This window comes from Rhinolophus sinicus, chromosome 4 (assembly GCF_057876585.1).
Source record: "Rhinolophus sinicus isolate RSI-liver-muscle chromosome 4, RSI-T2T, whole genome shotgun sequence".
Taxonomy (NCBI): domain Eukaryota; kingdom Metazoa; phylum Chordata; class Mammalia; order Chiroptera; family Rhinolophidae; genus Rhinolophus; species Rhinolophus sinicus.
In genome coordinates this window covers 52,394,585-52,410,473 of record NC_142504.1, presented here as the reverse complement: position 1 = coordinate 52,410,473, position 15,889 = coordinate 52,394,585, and the positions used below count along the sequence as shown (strand labels likewise).

General features: G+C 39.6%; 1 protein-coding gene and 1 pseudogene across 6 annotated transcripts in view; one reads left to right on the top strand and one right to left on the bottom strand.

The window, feature by feature from the left end:
- The window catches only part of AMPH (amphiphysin), a 224,020-nt gene that overhangs the window by 90,592 nt on the left and 117,539 nt on the right, over nucleotides 1-15,889 (top strand). For all 6 annotated transcript variants that reach the window (XM_074340534.2, XM_019710241.3, XM_074340533.2 and 3 more), the window contains one exon: nucleotides 10,975-11,055. In XM_074340534.2, coding sequence (XP_074196635.2) covers nucleotides 10,975-11,055 — 81 coding nt within the window. The remainder of the gene's footprint in view (nucleotides 1-10,974; nucleotides 11,056-15,889) is intronic.
- LOC141567036 (U2 spliceosomal RNA) lies at nucleotides 2,274-2,440 on the bottom strand (annotated as a pseudogene).

The following is a 15,889-nucleotide window of genomic DNA, read 5'->3' as shown; positions in this document are numbered from 1 at the left end:
CTAGGTTGTCACAGCATTAGGAATAGAGACAGTGGAAATGTAATGGTGATGACAAAGGGATAGTGGATGGTAGTAGTTAACACTGTGTGAGGGATATAAATGATAAATGTCTATTACATTGTTTTGTACACCTGAAACTAATAAAAAATGAAATAAAAATAATAAATAAATAAATACATAAATAAAAAATAGTATAAAAATGCAAGCCATAGAATAGGAGAAACTATTTACAAACTACATGTTTGACAAAGGACTAGTATTTAGAATATAACTCTTAAAACTCAACAGTAAAAAACACAATCAATTATAAAATGTTTCTTTCTTTTTTTTTTAAACCTCTCCCAAACCAGAAAATTCACATGTTCAATGGGGCTTATACCTGAGCTAATCAATCAGGAATTACTTTGCTCCCACAATCTGAATTCCTTGCTCTCTGTTAAATTTGATTATTTTCTCTTGAGAAGTCTGTATGAACAAGGAGACTCTCCTTAAAAATGACCTGAGGATTTTGGGTTCCTGTGTAGTTCTGCACCTGTTTTTGTAGGGACGATTGGAGAAGTCCATAAGATGTGTGGAGAGATGAATCTCTTCCCCCTTAAATAGTAACCTTATAAGATACAAGTATGTCATGTGAGCAAATGTGTATAGCAAAATCAGGGTTAAATAATGTTACACAAGTTTCTTTATTGCAGGACTTCTTGGAACTTTTAATATGTTCATAGAGATAGGCAAATTTATGAAAAGCTTATGAATTAAGCAATTGACTATTGTCAATTTTCTATCAGTGTAAGTTCATTTCGGCTTTCTTTAATTCCTATTATGTGGGTTCTTTGAATTCTTGGAACTGGTTGTAATATTTTACTAGTTCATGCATTAATTAATGAGTTAAAAAATAATCTTTGACACATGCTCATTTTATATTTTTATGGACATTGTGATTTTCCCTTTTTTATCCTTTAATAGTATTCTTTAAGAATCTACCGAGGGATATATAGTATTTCATATTTTTCAAACAGATTTGACCCTGAATTTTTTTCTTTTTCTTTTTCTTTGTGTGTGTGTGTGTGTGTGTGTGTGTAGATTTCTGAGATTATATCCCACAGAACACACTTTGGGAAACATTGCTTCAGAAAGAACATGGTAAATGAGAAGTGCAGCTGAAAACTAAATCCCAGTCATACATAAACTTCAAACATCCCTGCAAAGTAGAAAGGGGGAAGGGATTTTAATTCTGATTTTGCTCTTGATTCACCTGGGGTACAAAGCAGATAAGCCTAAATTCCTATAGAGACAGGGCTCAATCCTACCCATTACAGAAGTTTTTAATCCAGGTCCTAAACACACTGCCTTACTGACTGTCTTTCAGCCGTACCTGAATTTGCCCACCTCAACCTTTCAATTCACCCCTTGAAATACAGGAGACTGGTGATACAGAACAAAATGTCCAAAAACCTTTCCTGTGACTTCTAATTAGCAAATACTCCTGGGCGTGTAAACTAGGTTGCCAGACTGAGAGGGAAGTTGGCCGCATTTGTTGCAAATGTGTTTTGGGATGCCAAGGTTATAGGTTAAGGGGTCCTGAAGGTGAGTGGTGGCAGGAGCGGGACCTTTAGTGCTGTTGGGTCTGAACAGGTGTAATGAGATTGGACCTGGCCCTGGACACTCAGGGCGGCCAGATGGGGGGAGCTGTGGTGAGTCCAGCTCTGCATTATGCTCCCTGGGAGTTGATCACCTGCCCTAATGGAATGATCTTGTCTTGACATCTGTGGAATCAAGTGAGGTTTTGTTTTGTTTTGTTTTCCTAGCACCACTCCTTGCTGCTCCTGTGACTTACTCTTTGTGGCCTAATCTAGAGTGACCTTATAAGGAGGTGATGTCTTCCTAGGCCTTCTATGAGCCAAAGGCCAATCGGAAGGTTTCTTTCCAAAGGAGGGTAGAGTTTCGAAAACACATATTTTGTATAACCTGAATTCAGGGTGTTTGAATTAATACAATAACCTACTGTGGATGGAGATGGTGTCACATGGCTTTCACTTAAAAGTATGGCTCGAGGGGTTATTAGCATTCCTGACAATGTGGTACAGTATAGGGTGGGTAATGTAGAATGGAGGAAAATGACTGAGTTATTGAGGGAAGCAATTGATCCCCAGGCTGTATCTCTTTCCCTGTTGTTTCCTTTAGGGCATATCGCCCAGTGGTTAGAAGCTGACTCTGGAATCAAACTGCTTGAATCTCAGGCAGTCACACACCAGCTCTATGACTGCAGTCAATTACTTGACCTCCCCAATTTTCAGTGTTCTTATCCGTAAAATGAGGATAATCATTGTAACTTAACTAATAAGATTGATGGGAGATTTAAATTCATTATTAGATATAATGCATTTAGAACTGTGCTTGATGTATTTTACACTTGATCTTAGCCAAAAGGCCGAGAAGCGATGCTTGATGTATTTTAAATTTCCATAGATGATAGCTAAAACATTAGAGAATTATAAAGTTATTAAGTGGGGCATTTTTACAAGAGGAAGAAAAGCAAGAACATCTTTCTTTGTTTTCTTTTTTATCATTTTCACATATTTCATACCCATCAACACTAACAACTCCCTCCTGCCTCAGGCAGTTTACATTCCCCATGCAAATCCTGGGCAGGGATTTGTGGATGTTTGGTTTTACCTGAGATGTATTTGTGCACCTATTCCTTCATATTTGTACTGCAGGTCAGTGTTTTCACACTGCTGACCCATCTGCAGGTAGAGTGAGTAGCTGAGGTCCTGGGGATGCCCCGCAGAGTCTGTGTAGGGGAACCAGACAGAACGCTCCCAGGCGAGTTCCCTGAGATAAGGCCATCCCTGGCTTCACGGCCACTGCCTTTGCAGCAGCTCCTCCCCAGAAAGATGGTCACCAGTTCAGCAGACACGTTTGTTCTCAAATATCTGGCCAGTGATAAATGGGGGAGTATCTTCTCCTAGCTAAGGAGCATGAGGATTAATAAAAAATGATTTGATGAGGTTGGAGGACCACCGTATTAGCCTGTACAATACTGGCGTGAGACAGCACTGTGTCCTGGATGGGGACCCTGGAGAAGGACAGTCTGGTCCTTCCCAGAGCCTCAGGATGACTCAGGCTCGAGCAGACTTCCAAGGCACCGAAATTTGGTGTAAAAAAAAAAAATGTTGTATTCTGCATTGGATGCTGGAGGTCTCGGGTTTCATAGAAAACTAGTTCAACGACAAGGTGACCGAACCCGGAGGGAGAGAATGGGCACCTGACTCCCCGGAGAAGAGGAGGGCTTTGGATGCCAGGGCTCACCATCTATTCATCTTTGCCAGATCAGTAGTCCTCAAGCTGTCTTTTTCCACATGATTTTTTTTTCCTTTTCTTTTACTTATGTATTTTTTTGTGTGTGAGTCAGAGGACTAAGATGTCCTCACCTTTAAAGACTGGGGAGGATAGAAGAGAGGATAGCGGATTTTGGAGTGAAATCCTGAAGTCTGAAAATAGTGCAGTATATGCCCATCGGCCGCTTCAGGACAAGCAGCCACTGCGCTGGCATACCCTTGGTGGCCTCCCTCCAGTCCTAGGCTATGGGACATTGCACAGTGTCAGAGGGCAGTTGATAAATGTTCTCTTGTTTGCAGATCAATAAGTGGGTGTATGGACAGACGAACAAATGAATCACCTGGGTGTGGGCAGGGGTGAGAGAGCGACTTTCCATGTCCTGCCCAGAAAGGCCATGGTCATCCCACGTAGTTATCTCCTGGTTTCAATGGATAACGTATACATAATTGTATGTGCTTTTTAAAAATAAAGACCAAGTGTGATGAGAAGGGTGTCTCTTTGTTCAGAGAAGACTATATTGTGTGATTCTCTTCTTGACTTTTAGAGTCTGGCTTAAGGTAGCATGAATCACCCACAGTGGAAGTTTGTCTAGTCTGAGCCTTCATCCAAGCATAAATCTCTCTAAGGCATCCCAGTGGCCAGTGCTGCTGAATTCCTTTAACTATTACTCACGTCCCACTATGCAGCCATACATAAACACGTCTTAGATACCCCCGTGGCCTTCCTCTAATTACTTCATGGTCTGCATCCTTCTGTCCGGTTTCCCCACTTATGATCGAAGGATTCATTTTGTTGTTTGGGCTCACACCTCACTGTGAGTTGATCTTGCTTAGATTTTTGACTAATTAACTGACATCATTTCCATGTGGAATGGAAGATTGTGAATTTTTTCTTTGACTTAAAATGCCAACTACTTTTTTGAAAGCTGCCAACATAGTATTCCATTCTTTATTTTAAAATATTAAGAAGGGATGATTATTCTCTTACTACTACAATAGTCAGTATTTAATTTGCACTGGGCTATGGGAATTTGAAACTTGATCAGAATTTTGGCTTTACAGTATGGGGAAACTGCCTAAATAGAAGAGTTCTAAATTTTTAGTGACCTTACTTGGGAACCTTATATATGAGCAATTTTTCTAGAAAAGAATGTGAGACTCACGTCATTGGAGCAGCCCTTGCAACCCAAGCTGAGGAGCTAACTGCTGTAGGAGACACAAAGAGGATTTATTAGAAGAAAAAGTTACCATATTCCTGATATTTTTTCCTGTTTAATTTTTTGATTTGCCTGTGTCATGATGTCTTTTAAGATCAGATCAGAACTTCGGCTGAGAGGATGAGCACACAGCCAGCTCTAGAGGAATATTTCAGAATCTCATTGAGGGGAAAGACAGTTTGAAAAAGATTATTCAATTTAGAATATTATTTTGCATTTGAAAAAAAGCAGCAACCAAAGTAGCAACAGAAATCTTATTGTTTTAAAACAGTAAAGTGTCAATGTAGGTGAAATTATCTTTGAAGGAAAATACCAAGTCCTAAACTAAAATACACAGGGCGCAGGATTTTCTTCCTTTTGCCTGTAGGTGGAAGATGTGTCATGTTGTCAAAATCTGATTATCAGATTCATGAATATATAGTGATCCTCCTGTGATGATAATGCTGACAGACTGTTCAGGCTTAATTGGTATTTTGAACATAGCCAGCGGAGAGGTGAATGAGCAGCCACCTAAATTATAAACTCATTGTCACATATTGTGACATAATACAAGGTAAAAGACGGTTTTTTTGTTTTGTTTTGTTTTGTTTTGTTTTGTTTTGTTTTGTTTTGTCTGTCATCTCATGCTAGGTTCCAGCATCTTTGGTGCTTTAAGATATTTTCCATGCAGCAGATCAGTCTCATCACCTGTATCAAAAGTGCTGAAGAAAAATCACAAAGCTGCAACTGCACAGCCATGCTTCCTTCCTCAGCTGGGTCTTCAGTTCCATCCAGAATCTCGTGGCTTGATTCTGGGTCTCACCTTTTCCAATCCCATATCTAAACCAGTTTCTTCTCCCTGGAGCCTTCACCACAACCTAGCCCCCGAGTCTCAGCAGGTCGTCCACTCAGCCTCCACAGCACAAACTTGAGGTCACCCTTGTCTCTCTTCTTCCCTCACCATTTTCATCTCATAAGCCATTAAATACTGTACATTTGTTCCTTAAGGATTGGTTTTATCTGTTCCTTAGCTCAGGCTCTGTCATTTATTGCCTGGGCTGTTTAAATAGCCTCTTAACTGGTCTTGTTTTTCCAGCCTTTCTCACACAAATCTAATCATGTGTCTGCCTCTGGGAGAATACTTCATTGGCTCCCCATGGTCTATGCAAGGAAATTAAAGTCTTTAGTCTTGCAGACTGTGCTTTCCACAACATGCCCTCTGCTTACCATGCTAGCTTCATCTTCCCCAGTTCCACATCTTGCATCTGGTGCTTCAGCTCTGTCACACAGTCTGTCCCTAGACTGCAGCTTGCTTTTCTGCAGCTCCTCACACAGTGCTCAGCAGGTAGTCTTCAGCACGTCGATCTAAATTGGAGACAAAATGAACAGACTTTCTTCCCTTCCTACTATGCATTGTGCTTTGCATTCTTCTATAGGGGAAATATCTAACGTGATAAATTTATTGTAGATTCAAGAATTAGACGATATTTGAAATACGACTCATTCCATTCACCTGTTGGATGAATAAATCTCTTTGCTCACCTCCAGTTATTGGTTAAGCTCAAATAACTCCTAGGACATTGAGCTCATTACCTCTATCAACAAGCTAATTCCCAGAAAACCATGATAAAAAATTTTATGCAAATTTTTCTTTATGTAGCTTGTATCTGCCTGTGCTAGTTCTTGATTTTGGTTTCTGATGGGACAAGTCTGATCCTTCTTTATTATGATGGTCTTTCAGATATTTGAAGACAGCTGTAGTCTTTTCCCCATGGTCTCCTATCCTCCCTGGTAATACACCAGTTGTGTCAAATATTCCTCTTACCTCATTGGTTTCAACTCTCTTTGCCTTTTGGGCTCCTTTAGCTGACTCAGGGTGTCTGCGTATTGATGTGTTTACCAGCCAGGCCACCGCAGGGATGCATTCAGAACCCTCCCCTGGTGGCTCTCATGCTGGTAGTGCAGCCTGAGATGACAGCAGCTGCTTTGGCAGCCACATCACTTTAGTGACTCATGTTGACTAAAGTCATTATTTCTATTTAAAGGCAGAAACCATGTAGTCCTAGCATCCATCCTGTTGCATTTTGGTTGAAAGTTGAATACATAAATCTGGTACTTGAACGATTATATTTTTGACCTGAATTTTATCCCTGTAGAATTTTCTCGTTAGAGAAACATATCCAATATTCTCCCCAGCTTTTTGACAATGTTTTTACCACTGATGGAATTACTCAGTAGGGTTAGATAATACCATCTGTAATACATATTTATTGAACATGAAATCCATGCCAGGCATCATAGCTCAGCATTTCTGTGTGTCTCCTTAGTACTTCCACACAGTGCTGTGAAGTATGTACCCTCAGTACCTTCACCTTACACATGATCCACTGTATCGGGTGTAGGTCCCTGAGGGCCACCTCTGAAAAATCTTTCTTCAGGTTGTTGTTAAGTCACTCATCAATAACTTTTGAGAGTCTTCCAACCAGTTACCAACAAGTAAACTTACTTGTACTAGAATCTATTATATAAATCTTTTACATACAGGATATCAGTATGTTAAACCCCTGTTTATTTGTCTTTACAATTTTTCCTGATTACTTTAATTGAGGAATTATGGAAAACACAGAAAATTATAAAGAAACAAATGTTTTATTTTTTTAAATAAAAATTATAAAAGAAATAAAAAGATTCACCCTTGTTTTAATATTTATGTTACTGGATTCCTCCAGCTTTTTTTTGAAATAAGAAATTTGCAGTGAAGAATACTATATCTTTCATATTATTCATATGTAATATTGGCTATGAAATGAAATTGAGTGATACTGAATAATTGGTAACGTGTGTGAATCTGCATACAATTTTATTTTAAAATGCTCTCTTTGCTTGTTAACCACCATATGCCTTTCTCTCTCTAAATGACTTGCTAAGGCCCAGGACCTTAGTGTCTCACCACCCTTCCAACCACTGCTCTTTCTATTACATGCTGCCTCCCTTGATATGTAAAAATGCCAGGAGGGCAATGGGACTTTGTGATTCTCCTTGAGAAATTAGGATTTGATTTAAGAAACTTTAGCGGGACTTAAAGGAGGGAAATAACATGTCCAAAGAGGCATGTTAGAAAAGAGAGTTTGGCAACACTGGGAAAATGAGAAGAGAGATGATGATGGTAGAATCTGGTGGTTCAGCAAGGTAGTGCTTTACTCTCAGGTAAGAGATGAAAAATGCATGGAAAAAAAGAAGTCATATAACTTATTGTAAGGAGAATGATTATGATTTTTGATGGATTGATTGGACATGTGGAAATAATTCAGCACCTGTTTTGGATACCACTTCTTATGACCACATTCAAATTTTGATATCTAGAGAAGTTTGACATTTGTATTTCAGGACCATATTATAGGCATCCATTTTTTGGGTGGCTCAGCCCTTTGGTACCATCTCTGTGAGGAAGGCACGGTGAGGACTGGGGTGGGAGTCCTGGGTTTGAATCTGGGTCCTGCCAAGTTACCTGACCTCTCTCAGTCGCAGCTCATTCTTCTGTAAAATAGGGATGAACGAGCTACTGTGACATCGGCTGAAAGAACAGGCACAAGTCCTAGTGTAGCGCGTGGCGTGGAGAAGGTTCTCAGCACAGGCTGGCTCCCTTTCTGCCTCTGTCCCAGGCCGTCCCGTCTCTCCTCTGTGGCTGTGCCATTAGGCAGTTGGCAGCAAGATGTGGATGTGCTATAACTTTGGGAGTTTGGGTCCTTTATTAATTTTCTTAGAAGAGAAAGTGTGGGCTTATGGTGTCATCCAATTGTAATTCTTTTATCTCGCTTTACACCAAGATCAGTTTTCATTGTTGTTGCTATTTTAGTTATACTATACAGTTGCTAGAAATACCAAAAGAAAGGAATCATGATTTGAAATTTAAATAACAGACTTTCAGCAAGAGGTCTGCAAAAGACTTCCACTGTTGTAGATGTGCTGCCTATGAGCTATGCCTTTCTTAGGGTGTGGTAGCCTGGAGGAATATTGAATGAGAATATGACAGTAATAGTTTGATGTATAAATCCTATTTGCTTCCCATGAGACGGAAAAGACGATAAAGGGATGGTGACAGAGGTATCAGATCTCAGAGTGGGGATTTTCCTGAGGGTCTCCAATAAGCCACTTACCAACTGTGATCCAAAATAAGTATCAGATAGGAGTGTTGGGTAAAATGAAGAGGTAACTTGGAGATCACTTTCTGCAGTTTCAGGCACATGCTGGTTCCTCATTACATGTTTGTCTCTGTTTCTTCCCCCCACTCTCTGAGACAAGTGTTCCTTTTCAGTAGCATACAGAGATGTAGAACTGAGCATTAGACTTGCAGCTGCTCATGAGAGTTCGAGAGCCTTCCCTGACCCTTGTGAACTGCTCTCATCAGAAGGGGTGCTGCTGGTTCAGTGACTTACCTGATCTAGAGGAACTAAACATTTATGAATTAGTAGACTTTAAGAATTTTTTAAAAATCCATGTGGTAAATACTAGATGTCTTTCCCCTGATACTTTAGTTTTTATTTGTTTGTTTGTTTGTTTATTTGTTTTTGTTGTGGGAGGTCATTTGAGAGACCTAGCTTTAAAAAAAATAAAGAAAAAAAAAGAAAGAAAGAAATGAAACAAAATTCTTGTTTCTTAAAGTTATTATACTTAGAATAAAAATATGGGAGTAGATGGGGGAAGACCTTGTAATAAGGCCAAGAATCCCTATGTCATTGAATTTTACTTCTCTTGTAAGTGGACTGTGTAATTTTGCTTTGCCCTATCTTTCTTACAATAGTAATAAAAACAATAGTCATGATATCGTGCATTTGCACAACCCTTCTCAGTAGACCTTGTTGTTAAAGTATCATTCTTCAAAAGGTAAAGACAAGATTTTCATATAAACATGAAATAAACATGTGTCATAGATTTTATTCAACTCATTAATGAGGCATCCACTGAGGTGTTAAAACTGATGCAAAGTGTATTTGAGGAGCTGGGTATATATGGACTATGTAACAAAGGGATTTTACAATAAGATTGGTGAGTTAGATCCAAACTGATTAATGTCCTACATGTCATAAACAATAATCTTTGGGGTTAACTTGACTATTGGACAGAAATGATTTGCATTTCTTCCAGACAAAATCTTCTCATTAACCTCTGCCCCTATAGGGCTGTAAGTAACCCAGACAACAGGAAGCCACTCAGAAGTGTAAGTCCAGCACTGCAGTAAAGGGCACACAGGGATCTTTTGTCTCTTCCCAAGTTTTAGGTGATTTTTCTCACTCTGTCTTCGCATTGAAAGCATCATTGAAACTTATTAATTTGTACAAGGTTCTATTTTTGATTTTAGGAAACAAATTAGCATAACCTGATATAAAACCTAGCCATAAAAAGTGCTTTGTTTGTTTGTTTTTGCAGTGGGAGGTCATTAATGCCCGAATGTTTATGTTTCATAAAAACATATTTGGCAGTGCTATGGGGTGTGTGTATTCTGAGCTGGCAATGCTTGTGAAGTTTTGACATTTTTGAATGAGTTATTATTTTAGATATTAGGTGTGGGAATATGAATAAGGAACCCAGTTGTGGCTCTCAGCACCCTTCTGTTCCGTCCTGGGGTAACCTTCTGCTGTATCTCTGAGAACTACTTCTCCTGTACATCCCTGTGCTCTGGGCAAACAATGCGTAATGATTTCTCCGGGGGTCTCTGCTGAGGCTACTTCTGTGGCTGGCATGTAGTCCGACACATTCCTGTCTGCTGGAGCTTCCAGCACAATATGAGTGAGCTCCGCAGAGCATTCCCTGAACTTAGCTCTAATACATATTACGATTTACAACACTTTGCAATCCCCTCATGTTGCTTATTACACACTGTCTTTGGTTTGTTATTTTTGAGCCTGCCTTGTCTACTCCGCTAGAGTATAAATTTCTGAAGATTAAGTGCTAGGGCTTTGTTTTATTCGTCTTTGTGTGTTTGGATGACCAGTGCTTAGGTCGGGGCCTTGTGTAGCCCAGTGCCCCAAAGAGTGTTTATTCCATTGACAGGAATATTGGAAGATGGTGGGGAATAACTTTCCATATGCCTGACTCCAGTAATTCTAATACTATCTCTATGAAATGATTTCTCCAGGGGTCAAATAACCTTGGTTCACTGTTTAACATACTTTAGTCAAATAACCTTGGTTCACTGTTTAACAAAAAATTGAGTACCTATTAAGCATCATGCACTGTGCCAGATGCATGGGACAAAAAGACAAGGCATAGCTTTTGTCTTTAAGTCATGAGTGGCCTACTAGAGAAAACAGATATGTCAATAAATAAATGCAAGCTACCATGACACTTGCTCAAAGTCACACAAGCTGTGAGTGGTGGAACTGTAATTATCATTTGAAACCATTATGAAATCAAACCATTTTGTTTTCTTTGCAAATTAGGTCCTTCAGAAGCTTGGGAAAGCTGATGAGACAAAAGACGAACAGTTTGAAGAATATGTCCAGAACTTCAAACGGCAGGAGGTAAAGTGCATTTACGTCGTTTCTAGAGTGGGAAGTGGGTTGGCTCTGTTCTAGCATATAACTAAAATGCTATAAGACTGGGGTTGGCGTTAACCTGAGGGAATGTAACACTTGCTAGTTTCGTGGACTTTCCCGTGGAGGGCCAAGGAAGCGAGGCAGTGGCACTGCAGGAAGAAGGCTTCAGTTCTAGAATCTCAGGAGATCAAGACTTCGCTCTCTGGAGCTTTTTGATGCAGATTACTGATTACAGGAAAGATGATGTTTTTGGTGATTCATATCCCACTGAGTATTAGTAGTAGTTTGATACTTTTGGCAAAATTACTTTGATTGCTGCCTGCTTCAAAATCGTGCATTCTCAGTGGGGGTTATATCTCCCCCAGGAAGGTGAGAATTGGTTCTTGGTGAGTGAAAAAATCTGTACTCTTTATCATGTAAACAGATATATGGTAAATCTATGGTATTAAAATTTCATGGCGGGGGCGATAATTAGAAAAAATATATCTAAAAAGGCTCCTCAAGGGAGGCAATAATGAAAAAAAAGGTTGAGAAACATGATTTGTGATATTTGTTCCTTTAGTGGTCTGCTACGTGTTTAACAGACAATTGAATAAAGAAAACAATTTTTAAAATTATTTGTTTATATCTAAGGCTTGGATAATTGGCTATCATATCACTGTTTAGAGAGCATGCATGAGTGTCAGGGAGAGAGAAGGTACAAGCACGGCTCTCTGAGGTTAGAAGCTTCAAATCTGGAGGTCATTCTGGAAGTGGGGTGGGAAGAAGCCTGGGCCAGCAGACTCTGGAACATAGGGTTTGGACACGGGGACAATGTAAGGACATGGATTTATTTTCCCTGCTTTCATTGGAGCTACCAGAGGATATTGTGTCTCCAGGGATGTGTATGTAAGAAAAGAGACAGGGGTCTTGGAGAAGAAAACAGTGATAGAAATAAAAATAGATCTTGTCCAAATAACTGAGTATTACAGAGAGCTTTGGGTTTATGAAGGTAGAAAAGGGAATTCCTAGAGAAATGTTGGATGTAGACCCACAAACTCAGGGGTCTCCTAGTCTCCCCCAGGATAACAGATTTTCCGCGTCTCCCTATGTTCTCACTCGGTGAGTTCTCGTACGTTCTTGTGCATTAGGATAACACTCATACAGGTCACTGTCTTGGATTGCAGCAACTTCCCCCCGAAAAAACTTGTGAAGCTGTGCCTTGGTCATTTGCAGGGCATTTCCAACTGTTTGCTTTAAGGGGTTGGATTTAGACAGAAGTGACTCATGTTTACAGTTTTCACTACTTGAAGATTTACACTCTGTCCTTTGAAAACTAGTCTTCCTGCCTGGTGTGTCCCTGTGGAGCTAATTAGTTCTTTGCTCTTGGATTTTTTCTCTATCACTTTTATGGCATTATGATGTTAGCACCCTGGAAGGCTAACCTTGGGAAACACTGAGTTCAGGAATGCATTCATAACTAGGAGTACTTTGCATTTTGCAATTGCAGTGAATTTTTATTGCTCTTGTTTGGACTTTGTTGACTGAACCAGGTGAAGTTTGTTTTTTTGTCTCAGGTAGTAGAAAAAAAGTGCAGTTGATTAAATCACCAATTTCATTGGTTAAATGATCTGTGCCACTAGGACCTGCAGCATGAGGTGACTTTATAATGCTGCATATATTTCTGTCACTACATTGTAAATGTATAAAATGTATAAAATGAAAATATATATGATTTATACATTTTCAAATAGTATGTTATCATTTTTGAAGACCGACATCTTAGTTCTCTCAAGAATATTAGCAGATTTCAAGATGTTGGTGAAACTTCAAAATTTGAGGAAATAAAGTGAAACAAATGGAATGGAAATGTAGAAATAGAATTTCTCAGCGAGTCTTCTGACCCCTTTGGTTTTCTTTGAAAATATTTTTGCATGTTGCATTTGCACATACTCATTTTGATATATTTTTGTTTGTTTTCATCAGAAAGAGTAAATTTTATAGTCATTTTAGTGCACTGAGGAGGGATGGTAACTTAACTCTGTATATTGGAGGGAGAGAAGGAGAAAAGGAAGGTGGTGGGAGGAGATAAGGAGAAAGTTCTTAATTTTCTATAGAAACATATTAAAGGTTGGAAAGAAGAGCTGAACTGAATTTGTTAATAGTCTGTAAAGGGAAAAATACGTCCCTGGAACCCTCAGTATGTATTGGTGACCAATTCACATGTGTTGTATATGCTGAAAAAGGTGTGGTGCTTGTGTGGAAATATGAACCTAGGAAGGATGACCTACCAAGATGGAGTGACCTTTACAAGGCCTATGATTTAAGCATTAATGTAATTATCAATCATTTCTCTAAAGGCAGAGGCATTGTCCAAAGACAACACATATTAAAGACATTATCTAACCTAGGAAATCTAGATTCCATGTTTTTTCTATGAGTATATGTTTTTCACATCCCCAAAGATACTATTTACAGTATAAAATGAACTACATTTGGATTTGTGCATTATATTATAGTCATCTGATCACACTCAATTTTACTTAATAAAAAATAGAGCATTCTAGAGTGTTCTAGAAAGTATTCAAGCATTTTGGGCCCTGATGATCTTGCTTTTAAATTCCTTTTAATAAAATCATAAAGGTCCTCATAATTATTGATATATTCCCTACTTGTTCATGGCATCAAAGGTGGCAGAGGGCCTGTTTGAACTGTAGCTTGAGGCTTAGCTTATGTTTTATTCCAAACCCCATTTTTTTTTTTTTTTTATCCCAAACCTCTTTTCCTGAAAGGTGGCCTGTGTTAGACTGAAAGCGTGGTTGAAAGGGCTGTACATACTCTCTCTGTTGTCCATTGGGCTCCCCATTGCTGTAGTTTTTGTGGTCCAGCTTTCACAAACTTCTCAGTTAGGACAAGAAGAGTGAACTCCTCTTTCCGAAACTCAGAATTTCCATGATGAATAGTGCCAAGGAGAGCAAAGATTCTAGAAATCCAAAGGAATAACAAAACCCGACTGCAGCATTTCCTCCCCAGAGAGTTTTCTTCTTTCTTTCTATTTTTTCCTGTCTCAGCAGAGCTGCTAACAAGTAGCGGAGTGTGTGAACACTGGCCTCTTTCAGTTCACCTGGTTGCCTGCTGACAGATCCATTAATGAGCAGAGAGAAGGTCCCAAAGTGGGTCCCAACGGATGGGCTCAGGCTTCCCACCCTCTTTCCTGCTAATAAACTTCCCCACTAAGATGTCATGTCTGTGGTAACAAGTGTGCTGATTAAAACAACAAAATAGCTCGGGCTGGTTGTGGCCAGATAACTATTTGATCATTTCCAGTGAGTACAGATGTGTGCACCTTACTGGCGGTATGATCTGAGGACGATGCTTCAAATAAAGGAAAAGGGTGTCTCATTTCTGATGTCTGCGAGCTTCTCATTCTCTCTTTTGAAGGGTAGTTCTGCTGCTTTTCTCCGTGCCTTTCGCAGAGCTATGGGCTAACTTTGGTTCTGTACAAATGAAGAAGAAAAGAAATATTGGGACCGTGAAACTCTCCAGTGGTGAGAATTCAGGGCCAGTGGTTCCAATTATTAGGATAACCCGGTGACTGGGGGCTGGAGTCATGTCTTCTCCTTACCGATCTCTCCTTGGCACAGAGATCCTGTCGGGTCGCATTCATCTTTTAGTCTCCACAGGATCCAAGGCTTTGCACATAAGCGTAAAAATATGTTAAACTTGAAGCTGAACTCATGGCAGAAATGATCATGTTGAACACATTCCTAGAACGTGTTTTTTTTCTGGTTTGTTTCTGGGATGTTGAATATTGTATGACATCTTGTAAGCAGTTTGAGGACTTTTTGGTACATATGTATGTAAATAGTTAAAAATAAAATTTATAGATGTTTTAAAAAAGAATGTAAATATAAAATATAGCCCCACATTGTGTTGTGTGGATAAAATTTTCACTTAGGCAAATCACATTTACATTCTGAAAAATTTTACAATTTGCTTGAGCAGCTAGGCCTAGCAGGTACCCTAGAGCTTGTCTGTAAATCACAGATAACCCTGATGTGAATATGATAGTATATCCACCTTTCATTGTATGAACAGTGACCTTCCTCTGAAATAGCCACTGCCTTGATTAAATGTGAGCCCATGGGTCTGTCTGGGGTAATGATCCAATTCTAAATGCCAGCGTCCTAGCCCAGAGTGTGGAGAGCCTGTCAACCCACAGAGCCTCCTGTCAGGTCATCACACCTTCTGGATTCTGAGTAAGAACCTCAGGTGGTGAGTTTGGGATTATGTGTGATGTGCATACCTCACATCTATCTTATCTTTAGCAGGCATGATTTTAGAGGCAGTGGCAGAGTTCCCTTCTTCCCACAGTTGTTGACCCTGGAAACTGATGCCCTGGGAAAATACACATGTCCCTGGAAGAGATAATATATGTGCTGCTCACACCTTAATGAGTTAAGGCTCTTCCTAGATTAGAAATCTAGACATAGGGTCCTGAGAAAAGATGAGGAGTACTTACGTACCTAGGGGTCAGATAAGTATAGTAAAGAGAAGCCCTTAAAAATCAAAAGATCTTTCAAAGCAGCTGAATTAGCTGAGCCTTTCCTCTTTCCATATTTATACTTTCTTTGAGAGTGAGAAGTTTGACTTTCATCATTTTCAATAATGTATTTATTTGTGCAGTCCCCTTTATGCAACCTGTCTTCTGACCACATGGGCCATCTCCTCATCTCCTATGTTGCACTGGTCAGGAGTGGTCTCTGCCCTCTGGCTGTGGGCTGATTCCCATCAGCCTGTGCTTCCCCCCACTCCAGGTCCACTGGCCAAGACTCACTAC